Source organism: Olea europaea, chromosome 1 (genome assembly GCF_002742605.1).
Source record: "Olea europaea var. sylvestris chromosome 1, O_europaea_v1, whole genome shotgun sequence".
In the NCBI taxonomy this organism is placed as follows: Eukaryota; Viridiplantae; Streptophyta; class Magnoliopsida; order Lamiales; family Oleaceae; genus Olea; species Olea europaea.
In genome coordinates this window covers 871245-892669 of record NC_036237.1, presented here as the reverse complement: position 1 = coordinate 892669, position 21425 = coordinate 871245, and the positions used below count along the sequence as shown (strand labels likewise).

The 21425-nt window shown below is 37.7% G+C and overlaps 1 protein-coding gene across 2 annotated transcripts; it reads right to left on the bottom strand.

Annotated features, from left to right (window-relative positions):
- Window positions 1–16454: 16454 nt before the first annotated feature.
- On the bottom strand, window positions 16455–21224 carry LOC111406485 (GATA transcription factor 28-like). 2 transcript variants are annotated; one of them, XM_023035923.1, is made up of 8 exons: window positions 21051–21223; window positions 20340–20654; window positions 19637–19720; window positions 19426–19559; window positions 19168–19299; window positions 18361–18466; window positions 17143–17211; window positions 16455–16815 (listed from the first exon to the last, which is right to left on the bottom strand). In XM_023035923.1, the coding sequence occupies exons 2-8, from the start codon at window positions 20652–20654 to the stop codon at window positions 16753–16755; spliced, it is 903 nt and encodes a 300-aa protein (XP_022891691.1). In that variant the 5' UTR covers window positions 21051–21223; the 3' UTR covers window positions 16455–16752. The 2 variants fall into 2 exon arrangements, with proteins under 2 accessions (XP_022891691.1, XP_022891729.1); XM_023035961.1 differs by having other exon boundaries at window positions 16486–16815; window positions 20340–20696; window positions 21051–21224.
- Window positions 21225–21425: the final 201 nt, after the last annotated feature.

Genomic DNA, 21425 nt, shown 5'->3' with positions numbered 1-21425 from the left:
TATTGGCGATGACTTTACAATTGGAACTTAAACAGAATGCCTCCAAGGAGCGCAAGCACACGAGTACTAAAAAAAATGTTTAAGTCTAAACTAAGAAATTGAAATTACATATTCTCTGTTTGAGAGTGTTTGATTCGGGGTCTTTCTGCTCTATGTTTTTTCTTCCTTTTATATTCCCTTGATAATCTTTTCGTGATTAACCGCTTAGAAACCACTTAATTGCTTTATAACCGCCCACTTTCTTTATGGTGGCCAACTTATCGTGGAACTGCCATCTCTAACTGCTACCACTACTCTTTGTCGTTCAACCGTCTTCAACTGAACACTCTTAAATCGTGGAACGTGATAAGATTACTTAATAACTGTTTCGATAACTGCACTTTTGGATAACCATAACATCTTATGTTTGTTAAGATCCTGAGCGATTCGAAGGTTTGGGCGAGAGCAGGGTCATAACTCTGGGCGACTGCAAGGCACTTCATTCCCTCAGATCTTGGGCGTCTTGCAAGTTTGGGCGATGATGTTACAGCTTTCGTGGGCTTCCACTGCATTCATTGATAATCCTATTCGGCCCTTTATCCTGAATTGCCCAGTTGGGCTTCATTCATTGGGCTATTCGATTTGGGCTGCACTTTTAGCATGTCAACAATTACCCCCCAATATGGCAGAATTAATACCAATTATTAATTTTTGCCATATTTACTTTGTGTTTCCAACAACATTTGAAATTTTCAAGAATTTCAATCATTATTTTCTTCCATAGCCTGAAAAGGCGCGACGTTGCAAACCCTTATAACCCCCAAATACACGCCATTTCATCGCACTACTAAATCACGCCTCATTGTTTCGTGCTTCTCTCTCGCAATATTACTGTTCATCTTCTTGCTTCTCTGTTACGTTTCTCAAGCAAACTTCAACAAAACTTTATTTCGTCCCTAATGGCTGCTTCACAATCCCAATCTGGTGACTCTTTCAGTTTCGAAGACTTCCAAAAACTCCTCATTCGGCCATATATAACTTCGAACTTCCTTGCACCAGCCAATGCCGAACTCAATGAGTTCTATCTAGGTCCTTCATTCAACAACGCCGAGGCCGTCGAACAAGTGGCGGTGGGCTAGTTGTTCCCTTGTACTCAAGGCCCTCCATATCTAAACTCTTTGCCGCTGAGGCCGCTTCGCGAAAGAGGTATCCGTACTTGACTTAAATCTGATGTTGTTTTCCGTAGATGGCATGCTCGCCTTGTGGACCATGGTCCTACCAAGACAATTTTTGATAGTGCTAGGATTTCTAATTTGTTAGAAATCTTTCTTCAGCCCCCTACTTTTGATCCAGCGCTTTTCCCTACTGCTTTAAGTTTTTGTTCCTCTGAATATAATATTTTTGTTTTCCCTCTTTGTCCCATGTCCATTACTTTAAGGGATGTTGGGGCCTTAGTAAATCTACCACCTTTGGGCGAAACCATTTTTTCTGGTATTTTGATTTCTGGTGTCGCCCCAAAATTTGACAGAAAACTCACCGAGTCCTATTCAAGCCTACAAAGCTATTATAATCACTTGAGCGCTGAGCTTTCCCATGCTGAGCGTGTGGTATTTCTTAAGATTTGGCTTTGTAAATATGTTCTGTGTGTGCCAAGCATGAAGCCTTCTATGAGCTATTTACCCATAGCGCACGAATTGGCTCGTGGCAGGCCTCTGAATTTGTGTTCTTTCTTTTTGGCCGCCCTCTATAGAGGCATGGCTTCTCTCCAATTCCAATTGAAGAATGGTGCATCTCCCACTAGCAGTGGGCTTCTTTGGTTCACTCAAATGTGGTTGAGAGCCTATTTTCCATCACTTGGTGCTCTATCCTTTTCCTTTCATTCTGCTAGCTGCTATGGGCTAGTTATTGACCCACTGAGCCCTGTAAATATGTCCAGAATGGACATCTTTTCATTCTTTTATACTTTGAATTCAATTCCTTCTTTCTTTCCTTTTCCTCCCTTTTTAACTCCAGATTATGTGCAACCCCCATCCACCTTGGACAGTGCGAGCACCTCTCTGCTTGTTTGGGTTCAGTTTTTGATCGGGAGGGAGTTGTTCCATGATATTTTGACTGGAACCAATGCCAAAACAGGGGTTGAAATATATGCTCCCCAATTTTTTGTTCGTCAACTTGGTTTTGGCTAAATTTGGCCTGTTCCCCTTTGTTATTCAAGAAATTTGATAGATCGCTTCTACACTATTAATAAGGCAGAGGCAAAAGCTATAGATGCTCGCAATATTCTTTTGACGAGTAACTTTTCATTAGCCCCTTTCAATCATCATGCCATCCATCCCCTTTTTGAACAACTCTGGCCATCAGTGCAGCGCAGATTGTTTGCAACCGATGCCAATCGCGCTTTCCATTCACTGGATCAGCCAGACATTTCTGCCACTTCTCCTGTTTTGGTCACCCTTGTGTCCATTAGGAGTCCTTCCTCTTCTGCTCGTGCTAAACAGTATGTTCGTCCATCTACTTCTCTTCCTACCAAGCCCACTGCAGCTAAGAGTGCCTCAAGCCGCAAACGGCCAGCCTCAGCATCTCCCATTTTGGAGGATGATGATGACGATGATGATGACACTCCTCTCATTGCCAAGAGAAAGGTAATTAAATTAGTTTACTCATAAGCATACCTTTCTATACTTGAAACTTTTCTATGTGGTGATGGTTTATTCGGATTTCTCAGAAAAGTTCAGCCTCTCCATTGAAGGCTTTGGTGTTGGCAACTCCAGCTCCATCACCCTCTGCTGAGGCTGCTTCATCCAAACCAGCTGATGAAGGGACTACGCTGAAAGAGAAACCTTCAGTCCCAGAATCCTCATCACAACCAATGGATGAGCCACCTTTTTCCTAATGCATCAACCCCCAAAACGTCGAACCAGAAGGTAATACATTTTTTGATGTTTTACCTTTGCTTGTGCTATTGGTTTTTGATTTGTTGCTTTTTGAGTTCTGCAGATGCTCCCATGGGTTTGCCCGTTGTGGCAAAGTCTTCTCGCCCAGACAAGGGGAAGTCCTCACAAGTGGTGGAGCCATAGGTGGTAGACTTGGTTGGGAATATACCACCTCCCAAGATTGCTGATGAGGTAATCCTTGCTTCACTTTTACTTCTACTTTGTTTATTATAGTGAAAACCTTCAATGTTGGCAATTTTCTTTGCAGGATGCTAATAAAATTGTGCAGTCCATCCAGGACTTGTTCACTTCCTGGGGGCAAGTCAAGACGTCTCGCCCTGCTTCAACCAGTCGTCCTACTGCTTCTTCAGAGAAAGATATGAAGTTCCTCAAACAATCGATATTTGAGTATGTGTCATTTATGGATATGGACATCGGTCAGGCTAGTGCTACCAAACATAAGGATAAGCTTGAGCATTTGAGTGCGAAGTTGGCGCAAGCACTGACACTTCCGTCGCTCAATCTTTCTGCTGATTTTAAAGCGACGTTGAAAGTTGTCCATCCCGAGATTCTCTCCTTGCTGGCCAAAAATGTTGAACTGAAGGCCAAAAGTATTCAATATCTTCACGTTGTATCTGAAAGAGAGTCTTTGCTTTTGGAGATCAACAAAGCTGAGGAAGAATTGAAAGAAATCTCTTCCAAAATTATGATCGAAAACTCTTTGATGACCAGTTTGGCTGCGCAGATGAAGGAGCTTCAAGCAAGGATGGACGACTGCAAGGCGAGAATGGCTGCTAAAAAACGTAATGCCTCCCTTGAGCGAACCAAGTCTTTGGTCGAGCAGTACAAGAAGCTGGAGGTTGATGATAATTTTGTGGCTGAATTGAATGTCACTTCTTCTTAGCAGAGCGAGGATTGGGGGAGACTTAGGAAAAGAATTCGTTCAGTCTGGGGCGAATTGTAATTAAGACATTTAATGCCTTAACTTTTCTTTTTGTAACTTCGTATTAACTTTCCCTTTGTAACCTCGTACTGATGTCCATTGGTAATTCTAAACATACCAGCAGCCATTATCATTAATGAAAGATTAATTTGTCTTCTTGTGTATTTACTGACGTTGTCTTTAATCGTCAACCCCCCAAACATTTAACTGCTTTATGCTAAGATTCACGCACATCTTCTCTTGGTATTTCTGTCTCTTTTCGCAAGACTTTGGGCCATTTGATTCTAGTTACTAGGTACGAATGTGGCTGTTCATATTCTGTCTCTTCACCTTCACGCCTCTATAAATGCACTTATATTCCACACTTGTCATTTTCATTTCCATTCTCTTCTTCAAAACCAAATTGCTGGCATTGTTTGGCATTTTGACAATCGATCCAAAACCTTCGTCTTCCATAGAAATGGATTATTTGATCCGCACATTTTGTCATCTTTCTTGATGTCACCTTTGGTATGGGAGATATAGGAAATATTCTTTGGCCAGTAAAGTTCTTCCCATCGTCTCCATGTTCCTTACAAGGAGTTCGATGATGGAAGATAATTTTTGAGAACGTCTGCAAGCCACCTTTGCTTGCTGAGAGTGCTTCTCAGCCTCCTTGCCCGTTATTGCAGCAATGCATTTAGGAAGGCGATGTGAGAGTGCTTCTTCTTCCTTTCTGCTTGCTGAGAGTGCTTTTCGACCTCTCTGCTTGCCTTTGCAGCAGTGCAATCAGGATGGCAATCAAGGCCAGTTCACCCTCTTACTCGGCGATCGATCGAGAGATTAGTTTGCTCTTAATTGTAGCTTATAGAGTATTTTGTATTTTGCAACTTTGTAATGAATGTTTGATAATAAAGGAATTTATTTGAGCGTATTTCGCTCTGGCCCTTTTTAATCTACGATCGTTCAACGCGATTTGATTACGCTTTTATTTGTTCACTTTCCTATAAGAAAGGAACATATTTTTTTAAATATTTGCCATTAATGAATCTCATGTGCTTGGTGCCGTCTAAATCTTCCAAATGATAGGCTCCATTAGGCAACACATTATTTACTTTGTATGGTCCTTCCCAATTGGGTGATCACTTACCATACTTTGGATCTTTGTTATACAAAGGGAGTATTGTTTTCCAAACCAATTCGCCCAGGCCGAACGACTTGGCTATAATTTTTTATTATAAAATTTAGCCATTCTTCGTTTTTGAATTTGCAATCTATCTAGGACGTCCAACTTTAATTCGTCCAACTCCAATAAGTTTTGAACTAGTGATTCAGTAAACTCATCACCACTTAACTTATGTTGCAAACACACTCTGATTGATTGCACGTTGGTTTCCATAGACAAAACGGCCTCCTATCCATAAGTAAGTTGGAAATGAGTAATTTTTGTATTTGACCGAGGCAACGTCCCATAAGCCCATAAGGCCTTGTTTAGACATTCGTGTCAATTTCTGGCATTTCCATCTATCATAAAGGATATTATTAAGGATCTCATCGAAAACTTACAGCAGCTTGCCAAACAAAGGCTGGTCTGTGGAATTCCAAATTTATAAATAATGTGATCACGGATAAATTCTATGACATTCTTTTGGGTGATCTCCTTTAAAGGTATCGCTTCTACCCACTTAGTGAAATAATCAATTGCAATTATAACAAAGGTATATTGCTTGGATGATGGGAGATAAATCTTCCCTATCAGGTCTATCACCCAACCCTTCAACGGCCAATGTTTGATAATATGTGTCATCTCTCGTGCTGGCGCCCTTTGTATTGGACCATACTTTTGGCATGCTAGATAACTCTTTGCTTACTAAACGCATGATTCTCCCATCTTTGACCAAAAATATCCATTCCTAATAATTAACCATCTCATCCTTTGTCCAGCTTGATGAGCTCCACATATCCATTCGTGCACTTCAGCCATGATCGTTTTGGCTTCTTGCAAACTTACACATTTTAGCAATATACCATCAGAGCGTTTCTTAAACAACTATTCATCTATCAGTGTATAGTTTAGCAAACGCAACTTCATTTTTTTACTATTTCATATATTAAGTTCTTTAAGGAACCTTTTAATCTCTACCCTCCAATCTATTGCATCTCCATCTTGTATGCAATAAATTTTAATCGTTCTCGCCCTTCTTTGGACCACGGGCAATATTGTTCCATACTCATAAGTAGACTTCCAATTTAAAACCTTTGAGTACCCTGAGGTCTTCTGGGCCAATTCGTTTGCTACGTCATTATATATCCTATTAACACATTGAAACTCTATTTGGTTGAATTCTTCCAACAACTCTTGGGCGATTTCATACTGACTTATAATAGAATCACTTTAGCATTTAAAATCACCAATCAATTGGTGAATTACCAATTGAGAATCGCCTCTAACGATCACATTCTTTACCCCCATATCTATCATTAATTCTAGGCCCATGATTAAGGCCTCGTATTCGGCCTGATTGTTGGTGCACATCCTGTCCAAAGCGAATGCGAACTTGTAACAAATCTCTAAAGGATTTATCAATGCTGCTCCTACTCCTGCACCTTTAGAGGTTTTCAATCCATTGAAATATAAACCCAAGGTTTTAATTCGAATGAATTGATCTCTAACTCAATTTCTTCAGGCATATCAAGGCATGGATGATCGGCCAGAAAGTTGGCCAAAGCCTGATTTTTTACTGCTTTTTAGAGTATGTATTGTACTTCAAATTCTAATAAAGCTAATGTCCAAAGGCCTACCCTTTGATGCAAAATAGGGACATATACTTAACCAAATTTACTTTAGAAATTAAATAAACGATTACGGACCGTAAATAAGCCCTTTATTTTGTACATGTGAAATACAATGCAAGACATAATTTTTCAATGGCAGAATAATTACATTCACATTTTGTTAACCGTCTACTTAAGTAGTAAATCGCCCTTTCTTCACCAAATTGGTCTTCCTGCGACCATTCCAGCTATTGATTCGTTTTCAGCCGGTACATGCACTTTTATTGACCGTCCTGGATTGGTGACACCAACACTGGTAGACTTGGTAAATATGTTTTTAGGCTTTCAAAAGCCTTTTGATGCTCTTCTTTCCAGACAAATTCGTCCTGATTTTTCAATTTTAAAAGCGGTGAAAAAGTTTTAGTTCGTCCTACATAGTTAGAAATAAAGCGTCGTAAAAAGTTTACTTGACCTAGAAACCTTTGCAATTCTTTTTTGTTGCTAGGTAGTTTGGTCTCTAGAATGGCCTTCACTTTATTTTTATCAAGTTCAATCCTCCTTTTGTGTACTAAGAAACCAAGAAAATTTCCTGCATTAACACCAAATGCACATTTCAAGGGATTCAACTTTAGTTTATATTGCTTCATTCACTCAAATAAACATCTTAATTGTTCAAAATGATTCTCTTCTTTAATGGATTTGACCACTATATCATCTACATACACTTCAACAAACTTGCCTATCATATCATGACAAATCAAATTCATTGTCCTTTGATAAGTTGCTCCTGCATTTTTCAGGCCGAAAGGCATAACTACCCATTCAAAACATCCTAAAGACCCAAGGTATCTAAAGGCAGTTTTGTGTATATCTTCCTCAACTATATAAATTTGATTGTATCCTGAATACCCATTCATGAAGGAATACATTACATGTCCGGCAGTTGAGTCTACTAAAAAATCTACCGTGGGCATTGGATATTCATCTTTAGGTGTGGCTATGTTTAGATTCCTAAAGTCTATGCACACCCTTAGTTTACCATTCTTTTTTAATATCGGCACGATATTAGACAACCATTCAACACATCTGGCCGTTCTAATAAAGCCTGCTTTTAATAATCGCTCTATCTCTTCCTTAATTTCAGGGAGTACATTAGGAGCGAAACGTCTAGGAGGTTGCCTATAAGGTTTAAAATTAGGTTTGGTTGGTAATCTATGTTCCACCAAATCTCTATTTAAATCAGGCATATGTTCATATTCTCAAGCAAAACAATCTTTGTACACCTTTAATAAAGCGATTAATTTATCACTAACCTCTTGATCGAGCATTTGGTTGATGAACGTTGGGCAATCTTCTCCTTCATTGCCAATATTCACTTTAATTAGGGGGTCTTGTGCTTGAGCGTATCCAGGCTTGGCGATCTTTATCACTTCGTCGTCCAGTTCCCTTGTAGGCACTTCTTCTTCTAAACAATCCACCTTGTTGACTTCTCGGCCAATACTTTGTTCCAACTCGAATACTGCAAATTTGTCTCTCAATGCTTTCAAGGTTGTTTCTTCTTTCGTCTTGTCTTTGCATTCTTTATTGAAAGCCATTAATTTGACTTTGAAGACCTGATTATCGGCCATTTGCCTTTGTTGCTTACAACTCATTTAAAACTCCTTGATTATTCATTTGCCAATTACTGGCTCCTCTAGGGCCACTATGTTTGGCCTCATCTGATTGAACATTTCGGTGAGTGCATCCACCAAAAACGGCTCTTCACTCTGCGCAACAATCTGAGTTTCTTCTCCATCTTGGACTACTCTGACAGGTCCATAATTTCCTTCGTACATGAACCTTTCTACTGAGTTTGCTTAGGCGACAAAAGGTCTATGATCGGCCTGCACCACTTCTGTTTCGCCTTTGTCATTCCAAAAAAACAGGTATTGATGGAGCGATGAGGGTATACAGCGACTTCCATGTATCCAATTACTTCCTAATAACACATTGTAACTAGTAGGACCATCTATTACAAAGAAGACTGTGGTCCTAGTAGTTGTCTCTATAGTTATGTCCAATGGCATAACCCCTTTAGCTGAAGTTGTTCCTCCATTGAAACTAGTAAGGACGACTTCTGTTGGGATCGTATCGTTTTCTATCTTTGCAATTTTCCTCATCATCCTATATGGAATGGTGTTTATAGCTGCTCCATTGTCGACAAGCACTTTTTTGCCACGGGTATGCCGTTAACTAGAGCTTTAACGTACAATGACCTCAAGTGTTTAGTTAACTTCATGGCTGGCTACTTAAAAATAACCTTTTCAACAACATCTATTTCCACTTCCTGCTTGTCCTTTGTCGAGTTACCTTTTTGTGATAAGTCAACGTGCAGCATATCACACCGAGCCTCTGTCTCCTGAATTTTTTTTTTATTGTTTTCTAATGCTTCTTCTTCAGTTACCCAACCTGTGGGAGGAGGCATTATTCTTGGAGGTGATCCATACTTTTCAAAGCGAGGCACTCTCTTCTTCCTTTTGGGGGTCCCGTACAGCACGTAATAATCGAAAGAACGCCCAGATGGTTCTCCCAATAAATCTACTTCACGAACTCCCTCTCGATGTAGTTGTTTCAACAGAGTATTGTACGATACTCCTCTTCTTCTTTCTGCCTCCAGATCGATTTCTTCTTCGATGTCTGTCATATCATCATCTTCTTCACCATTGTAGGCCTCTCTAAAAGTTTGGCCTTCTTCATATTCCAGCATGCATGCTTCCTCTTCGTTATCCTCATTTTCTTCTTCTTCCTTCCCTTTATTCTTGAACTCATTGGTTAGTAAATAGTTATTAGCCATGATAGGAGGTAACGTACCAAACTGAATAGTCAGGGGTTGATCTGGATCTTCTCCATCCCTTCTGTCTCGCTCAAACGTCGACCTCCCAGAAGAAGTTTCTGGCAATTCTTCCATAGGTTCGCCTGTACCAGCCTCTTCACTGTCTTTGAGAACATTCTGATTGGCTACCTCGAGTAGTCTAGGTACCTTAGGATGCAGCATTCCCTGTTGTTGCCTCATCATTCGCCCGTAGTTCCGTTGAAAACGCCTTTGTTGGGTTCCAGCCTTATACTGGAACGAATGCCATACATTTGATTGGCGAGGTTGCGGTCTGAATGTTCTCCCATTATTTACCGGCCTGAACTGCCTCTCAAAAGGCAATCCCTTATAGAACGATGCACCCCGCCCTCTACCAAGTTGAGCGTTTGGGAAAAAACTAGGGCGATGGTGATGCTGCCATATCCCTGGTTTCTCTGCATTTGCACTCACTTCTTTTTTGCATCTTGCACATAGGACGTCTTCGTCCTTTTTGGGCTCCTTCCCTTTGATACGTTCAAAGACACTGTGATGTGATCCAGGGTCTTCTTCTCCATCATCTATAACCAACTTAAATTTTGGCAACTTGTTTTTGAAACCAGACGTCACCATATTCACTCCAAGTGACTGTGGGAAAGGATTTTCATCCACTGCCATCTTCCTCTTATCCTCGAACGTAATTCGTCCTTTTTCAATGGCATCATGTAACACATGGCGAAAAACCAAACAGTTGTTAGTCAAATGTGACCATGTATTATGCCACTTACAATATTTTTTACCCTTAATTTGTTCAGGACTTGGCAATTTATGCTTATCGCACAGCTTTATCTGCTTATCCTTATATAATTTATCAAATATAAGGTCAGCTTTGGTTACATCGAACGAGAACGTTCCAGCATTTATGTTTTCATCTTTTATAGGCTCACCCTTGCCCGACGGCCTAGGCTTAGCCATTATAGGACAAGTATACGTGTCTTCTTTAAATAATTCGGCCAAACACATTTCGGTTTGATCGTAATATTCGTCATTAATGGTATGAATATCAAAATTTGGATCTTTATAATAAGTCCCCTTGCTAGAATTTCTCATCTGTTCTTCTTCTCTTATTAATCGTTCATACCTAATCGCGTTCGCGCTCAATTGAAAAAGATCAAGAAATTCCTTGTCTTGGAACTTCTTCTTCAAATCAAAGTTTAGACAACTTTGAGCGATTTTGACAAACTCTTTTTCGGGCAAAGGTACAAAACATTTACTTCTTGCTGTCTTGAACCTTTGAAGGAAACGTTCTGCCCATTCGTTTGGCATTTGGCGTAGATTCGTCAAATTGGCCAAAGTAACTTTAGACTCGGTCTTATAAAACTGAGCGTAGAACAATTGCTCCAATTGTTGCCATATTTGAACAGAGTTTGCTGGCAAATTGATAAACCAGGAGAAGGCTACTCCTGTTAATAAATTAGGGAACAGTCTCATTTTATGGTAATCAGTTACGTCACCACTTTGCAGTGTGAATCGCTCTATGTGTTCTAGAGTAGACACCTCTCCTAAACTGGTAAATAATGAGAATTCTGGCACTTTGTACCCTCTAGGCCATGGATATGCTTGGTCTACCCAATCAGGATATGATTTTGTGTAAGTCGGCCTAATGACAGGACGTACTCCAAAAGCCATCTGGTCCTGTACGATTTTCATAATCTGATTCCTCAACATGACGTTGGGGTCATATGGAATTCCTACAGGTTGGTTGACCGGTTGATTTGCTTGAGGCCTGATGTTTGGTCCTTGATTGGCAACAAAGTTACCATGATTTGGGTCATTGTTACCATTAGCCTGAACATTTATTCCATCATTAACACGTGGGGTATTCTGCCCATTATTTAGGACATTATCTCTTGCATTTAGGTTACCCCCCCAAGTTAGATGTACCAATGCCACTATTCTGATTTGGTATTACACCACCCTCCTAGTTTGAAGTAGAGGGATCAAAAGGTGATTCTACCCCTTGATTTGAACATAGGATTGGGGGATTATGTCTTACAATTGTCCTAGTTTGAAAGTGGTTTGCAAGAAGCACAACTGGTTGACAAATTTGGCCTACTAACTTCTTCATTATTTCGTTCAAAGTATTCAGTTGTTTGGCCATGTTGTCATAATGTGCATTCCCATTCTGGGTAAATCTTTCCATATTATGAATATTTCGTAGATTTACCTGTTCGAAGACATCTTGAGTGAGTTCTCCAAGTAATGCACTTATGGTTCGAGAACTCAACTCTGTCATTGGTTCGTAACGACTGTGATTGCTTTGATCATGTCCATCTGTTCGTGGAGAGCTATGCTGCTCCTCATATCGCTCAATTACAGACTGGACTCCTCCCTGGCTTGCTGCTTCCTTATCGGATTTCTGAGGCATATTGTTTCACCTTTTGTATCTTCAACACCAAACACCAATGTCCCACTGGGCATGCCAAATTGTTTCGCGCGGGTATTCGCTAACAATTAAAAAGGGATCAGACGATTGTGTAAGGAACAAACCTCTAGAGACAAAGTCCCAAAAAGGGGTGTTTTATTGACGATGACTTTACAATTGGAATTTAAACAGAATGCCTCAAAGAGGTGCAAGTACACGAGTACTGAAAGAAATGTTTAAATCTAAACTAAGAAATTGAAATTATATATTCTCTGTTTGAGAGTGTTTGATTCGGGGTCCTTCTGCTCTATGTCTTTTCTTCCTTTTATATTCCTTTGATGATCTCTTCGTGATTAACCGCTTAATTGCTTTATAACTGTCCACTTTTTTCATGGTGGCCAACTTATCGTGGAACTGTCGTCTCTAACTGCTGCCACTACTCTTTGTCGTTCAACCGTTTTCAACTGAACATCCTTGAATCGTGAAACGTGATAAGATTACTTAATAACTGCTTCAATAACTGCACTTTTTGATAACCATATCATTTTATGTTTGCTAAGATCTTGGGCGATTCGAAGGTTTGGACGAGAATAGAGTCATAACTCTGGACGACTGCAAGGCACTTCATTCGCTCAGATTTTGGGCGTCTTGCAAGTTTGGGCGATGGTATTACTGTGTTCGTGGACTTTCACTGCATTCATTGATAACCCTATTCGGCCCTTTATCCTGAATTGCCCAGTTGGACTTCATTCTTTGGGTTATTCGATTTGGGCTGCACTTTTAGCGTGCCAACACTTTCATTTGGGAGAAAGCAAGCAAACCATTTGCAAAAGTAAATTATTTTTCACGTTTTCTCGTAATTTTTTCTTACATTTTGATTGCACATCTTCAAAATAAATAAATAAAATAAACTTACATTTTGATTGCACATCTTCAAAATAAAATAAATAAATAAATAAATAAAATAAAATAAACACACACACACACATTTTAAATAATAGCTTTTACACAAACACTGTAAAAATAGAAAAATTAAAATATAGAATAGGTTTACCGTTTACGACAATGATTCAAGTTAGTTAATTTAGTAAAACCCATTTTAACAAGAATATATATATTTTTTATATTTTGCATTTCCTTGAGTAAGACCCGTAAAATTTATAAATAATGTTGTAATTTCATACTTGGCCTCACATGTTTAACTTTATAGAGTTTAATTTTGTTTCCACGTAAGAATTAAGTCCATGTTAGGTTTAGCTAACAATCATTATTTTGGAATATTTTGATAAAAATTAGTAAAATGTGAAATTCGAAAAGTTCATAAAATTTGTGTAAGTCCAAGAAAGGTTAGGTTAAAAATGAATATAAGAAAATTTGACATTTATAAATGGGGTCTAATAAGGGCTTAATTTAACAAAAATCTGATTGTGGATGACTAACTTGCACATTTTAAAGATTAAGGACCAGCTTACTATTCGAACAAGTTTTTTCCCCCTTTCTAAAAGTTTTAAAGTATGACCTGTATTCATTTCAAAAATTATCAAAAAACTACATTTAGTGCCTTTTAATTTTTGAACTAAAGTGAATATGTGAGAGAGAGAGATTTTGTTTGGTACATCACACAACTTTAAAAGCATGTTTTGTTTAAACTACATAATACTAAATAATATTAAGCCCCCGTTTGTTTTCCATTTTTTCCTCATTAAAATGAAAAATATGATCATTATCCATCACATCAAACCATCAAATTTGAATTTCTATCTCTTGTGTGGGACCCATAACGACTATATTTTTCATTATCATTCTTACAAAAATGGGAAAAACGAACCATAATGTTACCAGAATACAAGCCACAACAGATTGCTGGAATCAACTTCCCGACAGCAGAAGACATGTTCTGTTTGGTCGTGCTTTAAGTCGATAATACTCTGGCCACGGAGACTAAAAACCAGTAGAATAAGCACATGATATTGTAATTGGTTCCCATCCTTTAAGAGGTTGGGAATACGAATGTAAATAATCCAAACGGAATTCTTGGTATGGCTTGTAATTCATGCGAACATTATGATGTGTTTCCATGATTGCACGAGGAAAATACTAGTCACTGGTGCTGGTATTCTCGTTTTAGATTGTATCTTTACATAGATTCCTATTAGAACACCTCGGCCAGAGGCATCTCTGGGACTGGAATGAACTCCTCGAACGCAGCAAGGGGCCAACTGAAAGACATCTGACATCATGACAAATGGAAAGAGAAAAATATGAAGAATTTTAAGGCAAATTTGTAACGGTAAAATTAACTGGGAAACTACAATATCTCAATTGACAAATCACCTGAATTATAAATGTAGTTCCTATGGTTCCAATCACGATGCAGTTTTTGGTCACACCTGTAAAGACATTTATTTCATCTGGTTTTCGAGCATTGAACTCATTGAATATCTGAAAAGTTGATAGACAACTTTGCCAATTTGTTCAACCATTGCTACTTACAAATGGAAATAAGGACTCAACTTTTTGCATCAAGAATGTGAAATACCTAGTGAGTTGGCTCGATGAAAGGATGATTAGCCCTTTGCAGCAGTTCAAACATGCTACATTGAAACATATAATTGCTAGCAACATTTGAGAGAACCATAGCAGGAAGCTGCTTTGCATCAACAACAAATATCCAAATAAATTACACTCATTGTTCATCAAACACTCAACAAAACACGTACCATGATGCATTTTGTTCCTTTCAAGTTCGGAAGATGAAGAATGAAGAGGAATGACAGTGGAAAAAGCAAGACAAGAAAGATATGCCATGATTGAAGATTGAAACCGGCGAAAAAAAACGAAACAGAGAAAAAAGCAAGAAAAATGATATTAATATTTGAGCGGTTTCATCAATCAGAACAGCATCAAAGAGTGTGTTCTCGGAAAGACTAGTGATCTTATGGCTTGATATAGAATCTTAATCAGATTTCCACCAAAGTTACTCAGGGTAGTAGCTACAATTTCAGCTTCCTTCAGGACAGTCTTTTGGAATTTATGTTTGAGAGCTTCAATTTCTTCACTAGCTTTCTTCTCCTTAGCCTGAGCAACCGCAATATCTGTGTAGATTTTTCTTTTACTTCTCGTCATATAATGCCCTTGGCATTGCTCCTAAGTCTGTACCATATCCTTCCCATCCAACAGATTGCTTGCATTTGAATTTCCCTCTATTATATTAGCTTGCTTGGCTTCATACTAACTGGATACGAAGAACTGTCAGAAGAGTTCCCATCAGTATCATTCTTTTCATCCTTTGGCCAGAAGGGTATCAGCAAGTGTGTCGATAAAGAAGTGTAGAGAATTCCGATGAACTATCCTTTCATTACTAACTCTCACAAGATATGGCTCGAACATCATTCCATCACGGCCATAGAGTAGCTCATCAACTGCAGCATTAGATTGTGTACAACAAGAATCAGGCCTCCACGGTAACTTTCCATGGATTTGTTGTTTGTTTTCTCTGTCCATCCAAGGCGGCATCTTGCCTGGCTCTTGCAATTGCAGCAGACCGACTCATCCTTTGCGCAATACTAGAAACATTACTACTTTTTGAACCTTACTGGGTGATATTGTCTTTCATTTGGGAGAAAGCAAGCAAACCATTTGCAAAAGTAAATTATTTTTCATGTGTTCTCGTAATTTTTTCTTGCATTTTGATTGCACATCTTCAAAAAAATAAAATAAAATAATTACACACACACACACATTTTAAATAATAGCTTTTACACAAACACTATATAAAAATAGAAAAATTAAAATATAGAATAGGTTTACGACAATGATTCAAGTTAGTTAATTTAGTAAAACCCATTTTAACAAGAATATATATATTTTTTATATTTTGCATTTCCTTAATTAAGACCCTTAAAATTTATAAATAATGTTGTAATTTCGTACTTGGCTTCACATGTTTAACTTTATTGAGTTAAATTTTGTTTCCACGTAAGAATTAAATCCATGTTTGGTTTAGCAAACAATTATTATTTTGGAATATTTTGATAAAAATTAGTTAAATGTGAAATTTGAAGTCCAGAAAAGGTTAGGTTAAAAATGAATATAAGAAAAATTGACATTTAGAAATGGGGTCAAATAAGGGCTTGATTTAACAAAAATCTGATTGAGGGTGACTAACTTGCACGTTTTAAAGATTAACGACCAGCTTACTATTCGAACAAGTTTTTTCCCCCTTTCCAAAAGTTTTAAAGCATGACCTCTACTCATTTCAAAAATTATCAAAAAACTACATTTAGCGCCTTCTAATTTTTGAACTAAAGTGAATATGTGAGAGAGAGAGAGAGAGAGAGAGAGAGAGAGATTTTGTTTGGTACATCACACAACTTTAAAAGCATGTTTTGTTTAAACTACATAATACTAAATAATATTAAACCCCCGTTTGTTTTTAATTTTTTCCTCATTAAAATAAAAAATATGATCATTATCCATCACATCAAACCATCAAATTTAAATTTCTATCTCTTGTGTGAAACCCATAACGACTATATTTTTCATTATCATTCTTACAAAAATGGAAAATAAACACCCCCTAAAGAAAGAAAATATGCTAAAATTTTTATCATTGACTGCTGTGTGAGAAATTCACCTTCAAAAACCAACATAAAATACCAATGCAAATTCAGATGGATCGGGCACGACATGGGGGCACGTGGGGACCAGAAGTGAAGGGAAAAAGAAAAAAAGCAGAAACTGTTGATTATCATTAGGACATGGACAAATAAACGAACAATAACAATCCCTCAATCAAAACTTTTTCAGACGTTACTTCAACTACGATATGAATAGGAAACCAGCCTATCTAACATATGTTGTTTCTGTCAATACTATATGACAATGGCCATCACAAATCATCCCCATTTGCCGCAGCTCTGAGAACCATTTGCTCCGCCTCTAAATTTCCATTCTGCAAGAAGATAAGTATAAATAACCCCATGCAATAGGCACAAAGAGTTACAGATTCCTAAACGTACGTTGGCACATTAGAGCATGTTTGGCGGAGCTCATAAAAGTGAAATTACGTCCAAGTAGTTTTTTTTGTCACCAAACATATTTGGATAACTTAATTTTCTCGTCCAGTTTTCAAAGACAACTCCCACGACTTATTTTCATCTTTGACCAATACAAAAATATTAAAGAATATTTACACGAAACTTACTTATTTGCCTATAAGTAATTTAAGCTTAGCCAAACATAATATTTATGGCAAAGAGAACACTAATGGATAACGCACCTCGTCACTCCTATTGCGGGGAGTATTTGTTCCCACGGCTGCTGCCTTTGAGAGGTCCCTCAAAGTTCCCTAAAATAAGCAATTTTTGGACAAGACACGAGGCAAAAGAGGTCATTATTTCACAGTTCCAACCGAAATAGATTTTATAACTGGAGTGGTTAGCTTATTGACTTCAGAAACTTGGTTCAATTACGAGGTAGATAAACTTCAAGTGGTCAAGAGCAGCTCATCTATATTTGTATTGAGGAAAGACTTGATCCCATACATTGATGTGAGAACAGCATCACAAGAAATGAACAGGTTGAATAATTTAGCGGTCCCTAAACTTTTAGAGAAATTTTATGTCCGTCACAAAATTCATTCTATTTTAAAATTTAAATTGGTCACTTTACAAAGGCATTGCAATATTATTTGGTCACTCTGTACATATTTGACTAACAGTAGTGAAAAAGGTGAAGTGACAGTCTAGTTATTTGCAACTTGATTGTCACGTCAGCGTTTCTGTTAGTCTACTAACAGAAACGACTAACAGAAACAGGCAGAATGACAATTTTGTAATAAATGTTTCTAGTTAAGTGAGCCAATTGGAAAAAAACTCAAGCAATAACAAACTTGAAATTTTGCTGAAGGTCAGTCACCACTAGTGTTGTTAACCTGAAAAATGAAAAGCTCATTGCATAGGAAAAGGAAAAAATGGGATTCCTTGCTGAATCTGGATGTGGTTTATTGGAGGGACTGATTACTTAATTGTCCCCTGGCAACACAAATTGCTTTGTTAAACATTATCTACTTCAACCAAAAAATAAAAATAAAATCCCTCATTTATAGCACAAAAACTTGCAGAAGGCAAGAACAAGAATACAGGAGGATTATCTAAAACGAAGCCTAACATCTTCAATATGAAATAACCATAAAACACATGCTGTGTTTATAAATTTGCACAGAAGTTCCTTAAAATCATAGGCAGTAATGGACATAATTAAAGACTATTTCACGACAGCTTCCCAAACTCGATTAAATCCTTAGTGTGATGAAACTTCGCTAACATTTTATCTAAGTCGAACTTCAATTTTAACCCCACATTTCATCAACTTTTATCAAAATCTACTAAAACTTAAGTCACACAACCACTAAATATGAAAGAAATAAAATAAGATGAAAAAGAGACAAGTTCATAAAATATGGTGCATTTTAAAGCTGAATATCGAAAATATTCACCTTATTAGCCCACATAAGTCCACAGGCATTACAAAGGGTCCTCGGCCCATGTGGTCCACGTCGCATCATAGGAGTCGATTTCTCATTGATACCACAGTGCCGACAGCTGGCATGGATATTCAAAAAAAAAAATGTTTCATTGCTCCTATGTGATATGGTAATTGTGCTACTGAACTTTTTGAACAAAGAAAGAGTCACATATCATTTTCTCATTTAAAGCTAGATACACAGCAGGAAAGAAGAGCTTCTTGATGCCTGCTTATATATAATTAGAATCCTTGTTTCTACAGAAGATAAATAATAATGCCAGTAAGTCATGGGCCAGAAAGCTTAACAGAAATACAGAACTAGAACAATTAACATTTCCTGGCAGCACACAAGAAGCACCAAGCAACCAACAATTTGCATATCCACATTACGAGACCATTTCAAAATCCATTTGCCATAGTATCATATTTATAAAATTGCTTGTTCCTACTTCTTACTTTTTCAAAGCATTGTGTAGTCAAATAGTATCATAGTTCTGTGCTGAGCTTTTTAGCCTTATTAACATCACTAAAATTGAGGGTCATATAATAGCAACCTGCCAACTTACATTAGCATCATGATACAAATTACAAAGTATAACAACCTCAAGAGTCGAGAGTAACTTGAGCAAACACAAAGTGACAGAAAGAGAGGAGAAGGAAGGAGTGGAGATACCAAGAACAAGAATACTATATAATTAACAGTTGGTAAATGGCAACAGTCAGTAAAAGAGATCCAACTAAGAAAGTCGATGAAGATAAGCACATGACGCGAACTCACGAAATCTCTTGAATTTGGGATGAAGTGCCATCTGCTCCCCAGTTTTGGTTTGACTCCCAACTCGAAACTGCTGATGCAGAATCATCCTGACTGGGCTTTGAGGATGTAAACTGTCCTTTATTTCGCTGCATCCTACGATAGTAGGAAAAAGAATAGAGTGAAGAACAAAGAAAACATGTAAGAGAAATAGACAAGTCCATGGTGAATTCAAACATAATGTGGAATGCGCAAAAAATATAAAAATAAAATTCTACATGCCTTAGAGCAACCTCCTTACGAACAGTATAACGGATTTTCTTTTCAAAATTTCGTTCTTTCCGCTTCTCACGGAATCTAATCAGTGAAGCCAATCTCTGAGGGACATTGAACTTCTGTGGGGTACTGGATAAACCCTGTTTTAAATGATCATTAGATGGTTCTATACAAGACAAAATACGAAATATAACGTGTTAATTCAAATTATTCATACTCCACTATTATGCGTGGATACTGAAACCGTAGGAATGTTAGGAGGTACTTCACGTCCCCCGAGTAAAAGAAGCACAGCTTGAACCTGAAGGGCATAATTAAAACAACCTCAATTTATCATCTCGACAAGATTAAGATAAGGACAAAAAAAAAAAAAAACTCCCAGTGAAGACAAGAATTTCTTTTAAAATCAACATACACCATCAGCATATAACACAGAAATATGCAGAATAATTGGCACTTTGCACGTACTTTGAGCTATGTATAGTCATTACAGTATAACTACATGCGTGAAAGATACCACTGATTTAGTTTACATGCTCGAAGTACAAAGAACAAATCCCTCCTGATTTTATGCTCAATAGCAACATCATTTTTATCCAAATAACAACCAAGCGCCTATTCATTCTTCTGTTTCACCTACAACTATTTCATTTTTTGCACATCCTATACAATTGTATTTAGTAGTCAATGCATTGGGCAGCCCTCTGAGCATGCTATACTGAGTAAAAGCTTATAATTGTAGTACAACCATCCTGCTAGGAAAAAGCATGCCATCAAACAACCAAGTAAGCTCACAATCTTTAGTCATTATTAGCAAATAACATGATTCAAACCTATAAATTTACCTCGGTTTATCAGATACTGATCATTTAAATTAAATGAAATGAAGTATTAAAATTCTCTTCGCATAAGGAAGGTACCTTTTCAGGAGATACAGAGTCGAAAACATAAACCTGGCCCTGAAAAGAGAGTGTTAGCTGGTTATTATCCTCAGTGCCCCCTCCTTGAGACACCAATGCACCATGGTTATCAGATAAATTCCCAGGATCAGCAGAGACCTCCCCGTCCATACCTTCACTTTCTCCACCACCACTATCGTGGCCATGCTCATCATGGTCCAGCACATTCCCATTGCTCATATGATGATGCAGACCAGGATGATGATGGTGTTGGTGATCTTGCTCTTGCATATAATGGCCGATCATTCGTGCTTGGCTCGCATGCATACCATCCATCTTCACTTCAAATTAGTACAGTAAAGAACAACGTCTATAAACCTATAGCATTCAACTCACACAATATTGACGACGAGAGAGAGAGAGAGAACGCGTCACATATTGTACTAATACACTTAACCTTCTTAAAACCATTGTTTAGTTAGCCATTTCCATATTATTATCGAACATTAATTAACACCAATTTCAGAAAACCTAAAAAAAGGCACATTCGCAAAGGGATAAGAATGCAGCAATATTCAAATTTATGGTTCATTAATCAACACTCATGAAACCAAAAATTAATAGAACCAAAGCTAAACTTACGAAAAAATATAAAATTGAATTATGAGCCGAGTAATTTAGCAAAAACGACAAAGAAAAGATACCATCAAATTTGGAAGTTAAAAATATAACCTAGAATTTGAAGAGTCCGCTGGTCGGAGAATTGAGGACTGGCGGAAAAATGGAGGAGATCGAGGGATTGGGGACCAATGGACGGTGGAGATTGGGCGGAGAATGGGGAAGATGAAGATGGGTGAGACGCTATTACAGCGGGCGTTTTTCTATTGATAGTTGTTACGTCCAGTCAAATTTATTTCCGCAAACAAAGGTAATTTGCACATATACCCTTCTGTAAAATATTTTCGGCTGGGACCTTTTAAAACTTCTGAAGATTTAAAAATTTAGCTGTATTCAATTGAAATTTTAACGCGAGAAATATTTAAGTTCATCAATTCAAAAATCAGGTGTGAGGTTATAAAAACTCAACCATTAAATAATAATAATAAT

Excerpts from the sequence above, each read along its gene's own strand:
- LOC111406485 (XM_023035961.1), bottom strand. The coding sequence starts at position 20,654 with ATGGATGGTATGCATGCGAGCCAAGCACGAATGATCGGCCATTATATG. Across the intron at positions 19,300-19,425 it reads CGTAAGGAGGTTGCTCTAAG|GATGCAGCGAAATAAAGGAC; the intron begins GCATGTAGAATT and ends CTACTATCGTAG. Across the intron at positions 17,212-18,360 it reads GACTTATGTGGGCTAATAAG|GGAACTTTGAGGGACCTCTC; the intron begins GTGAATATTTTC and ends TGCTTATTTTAG.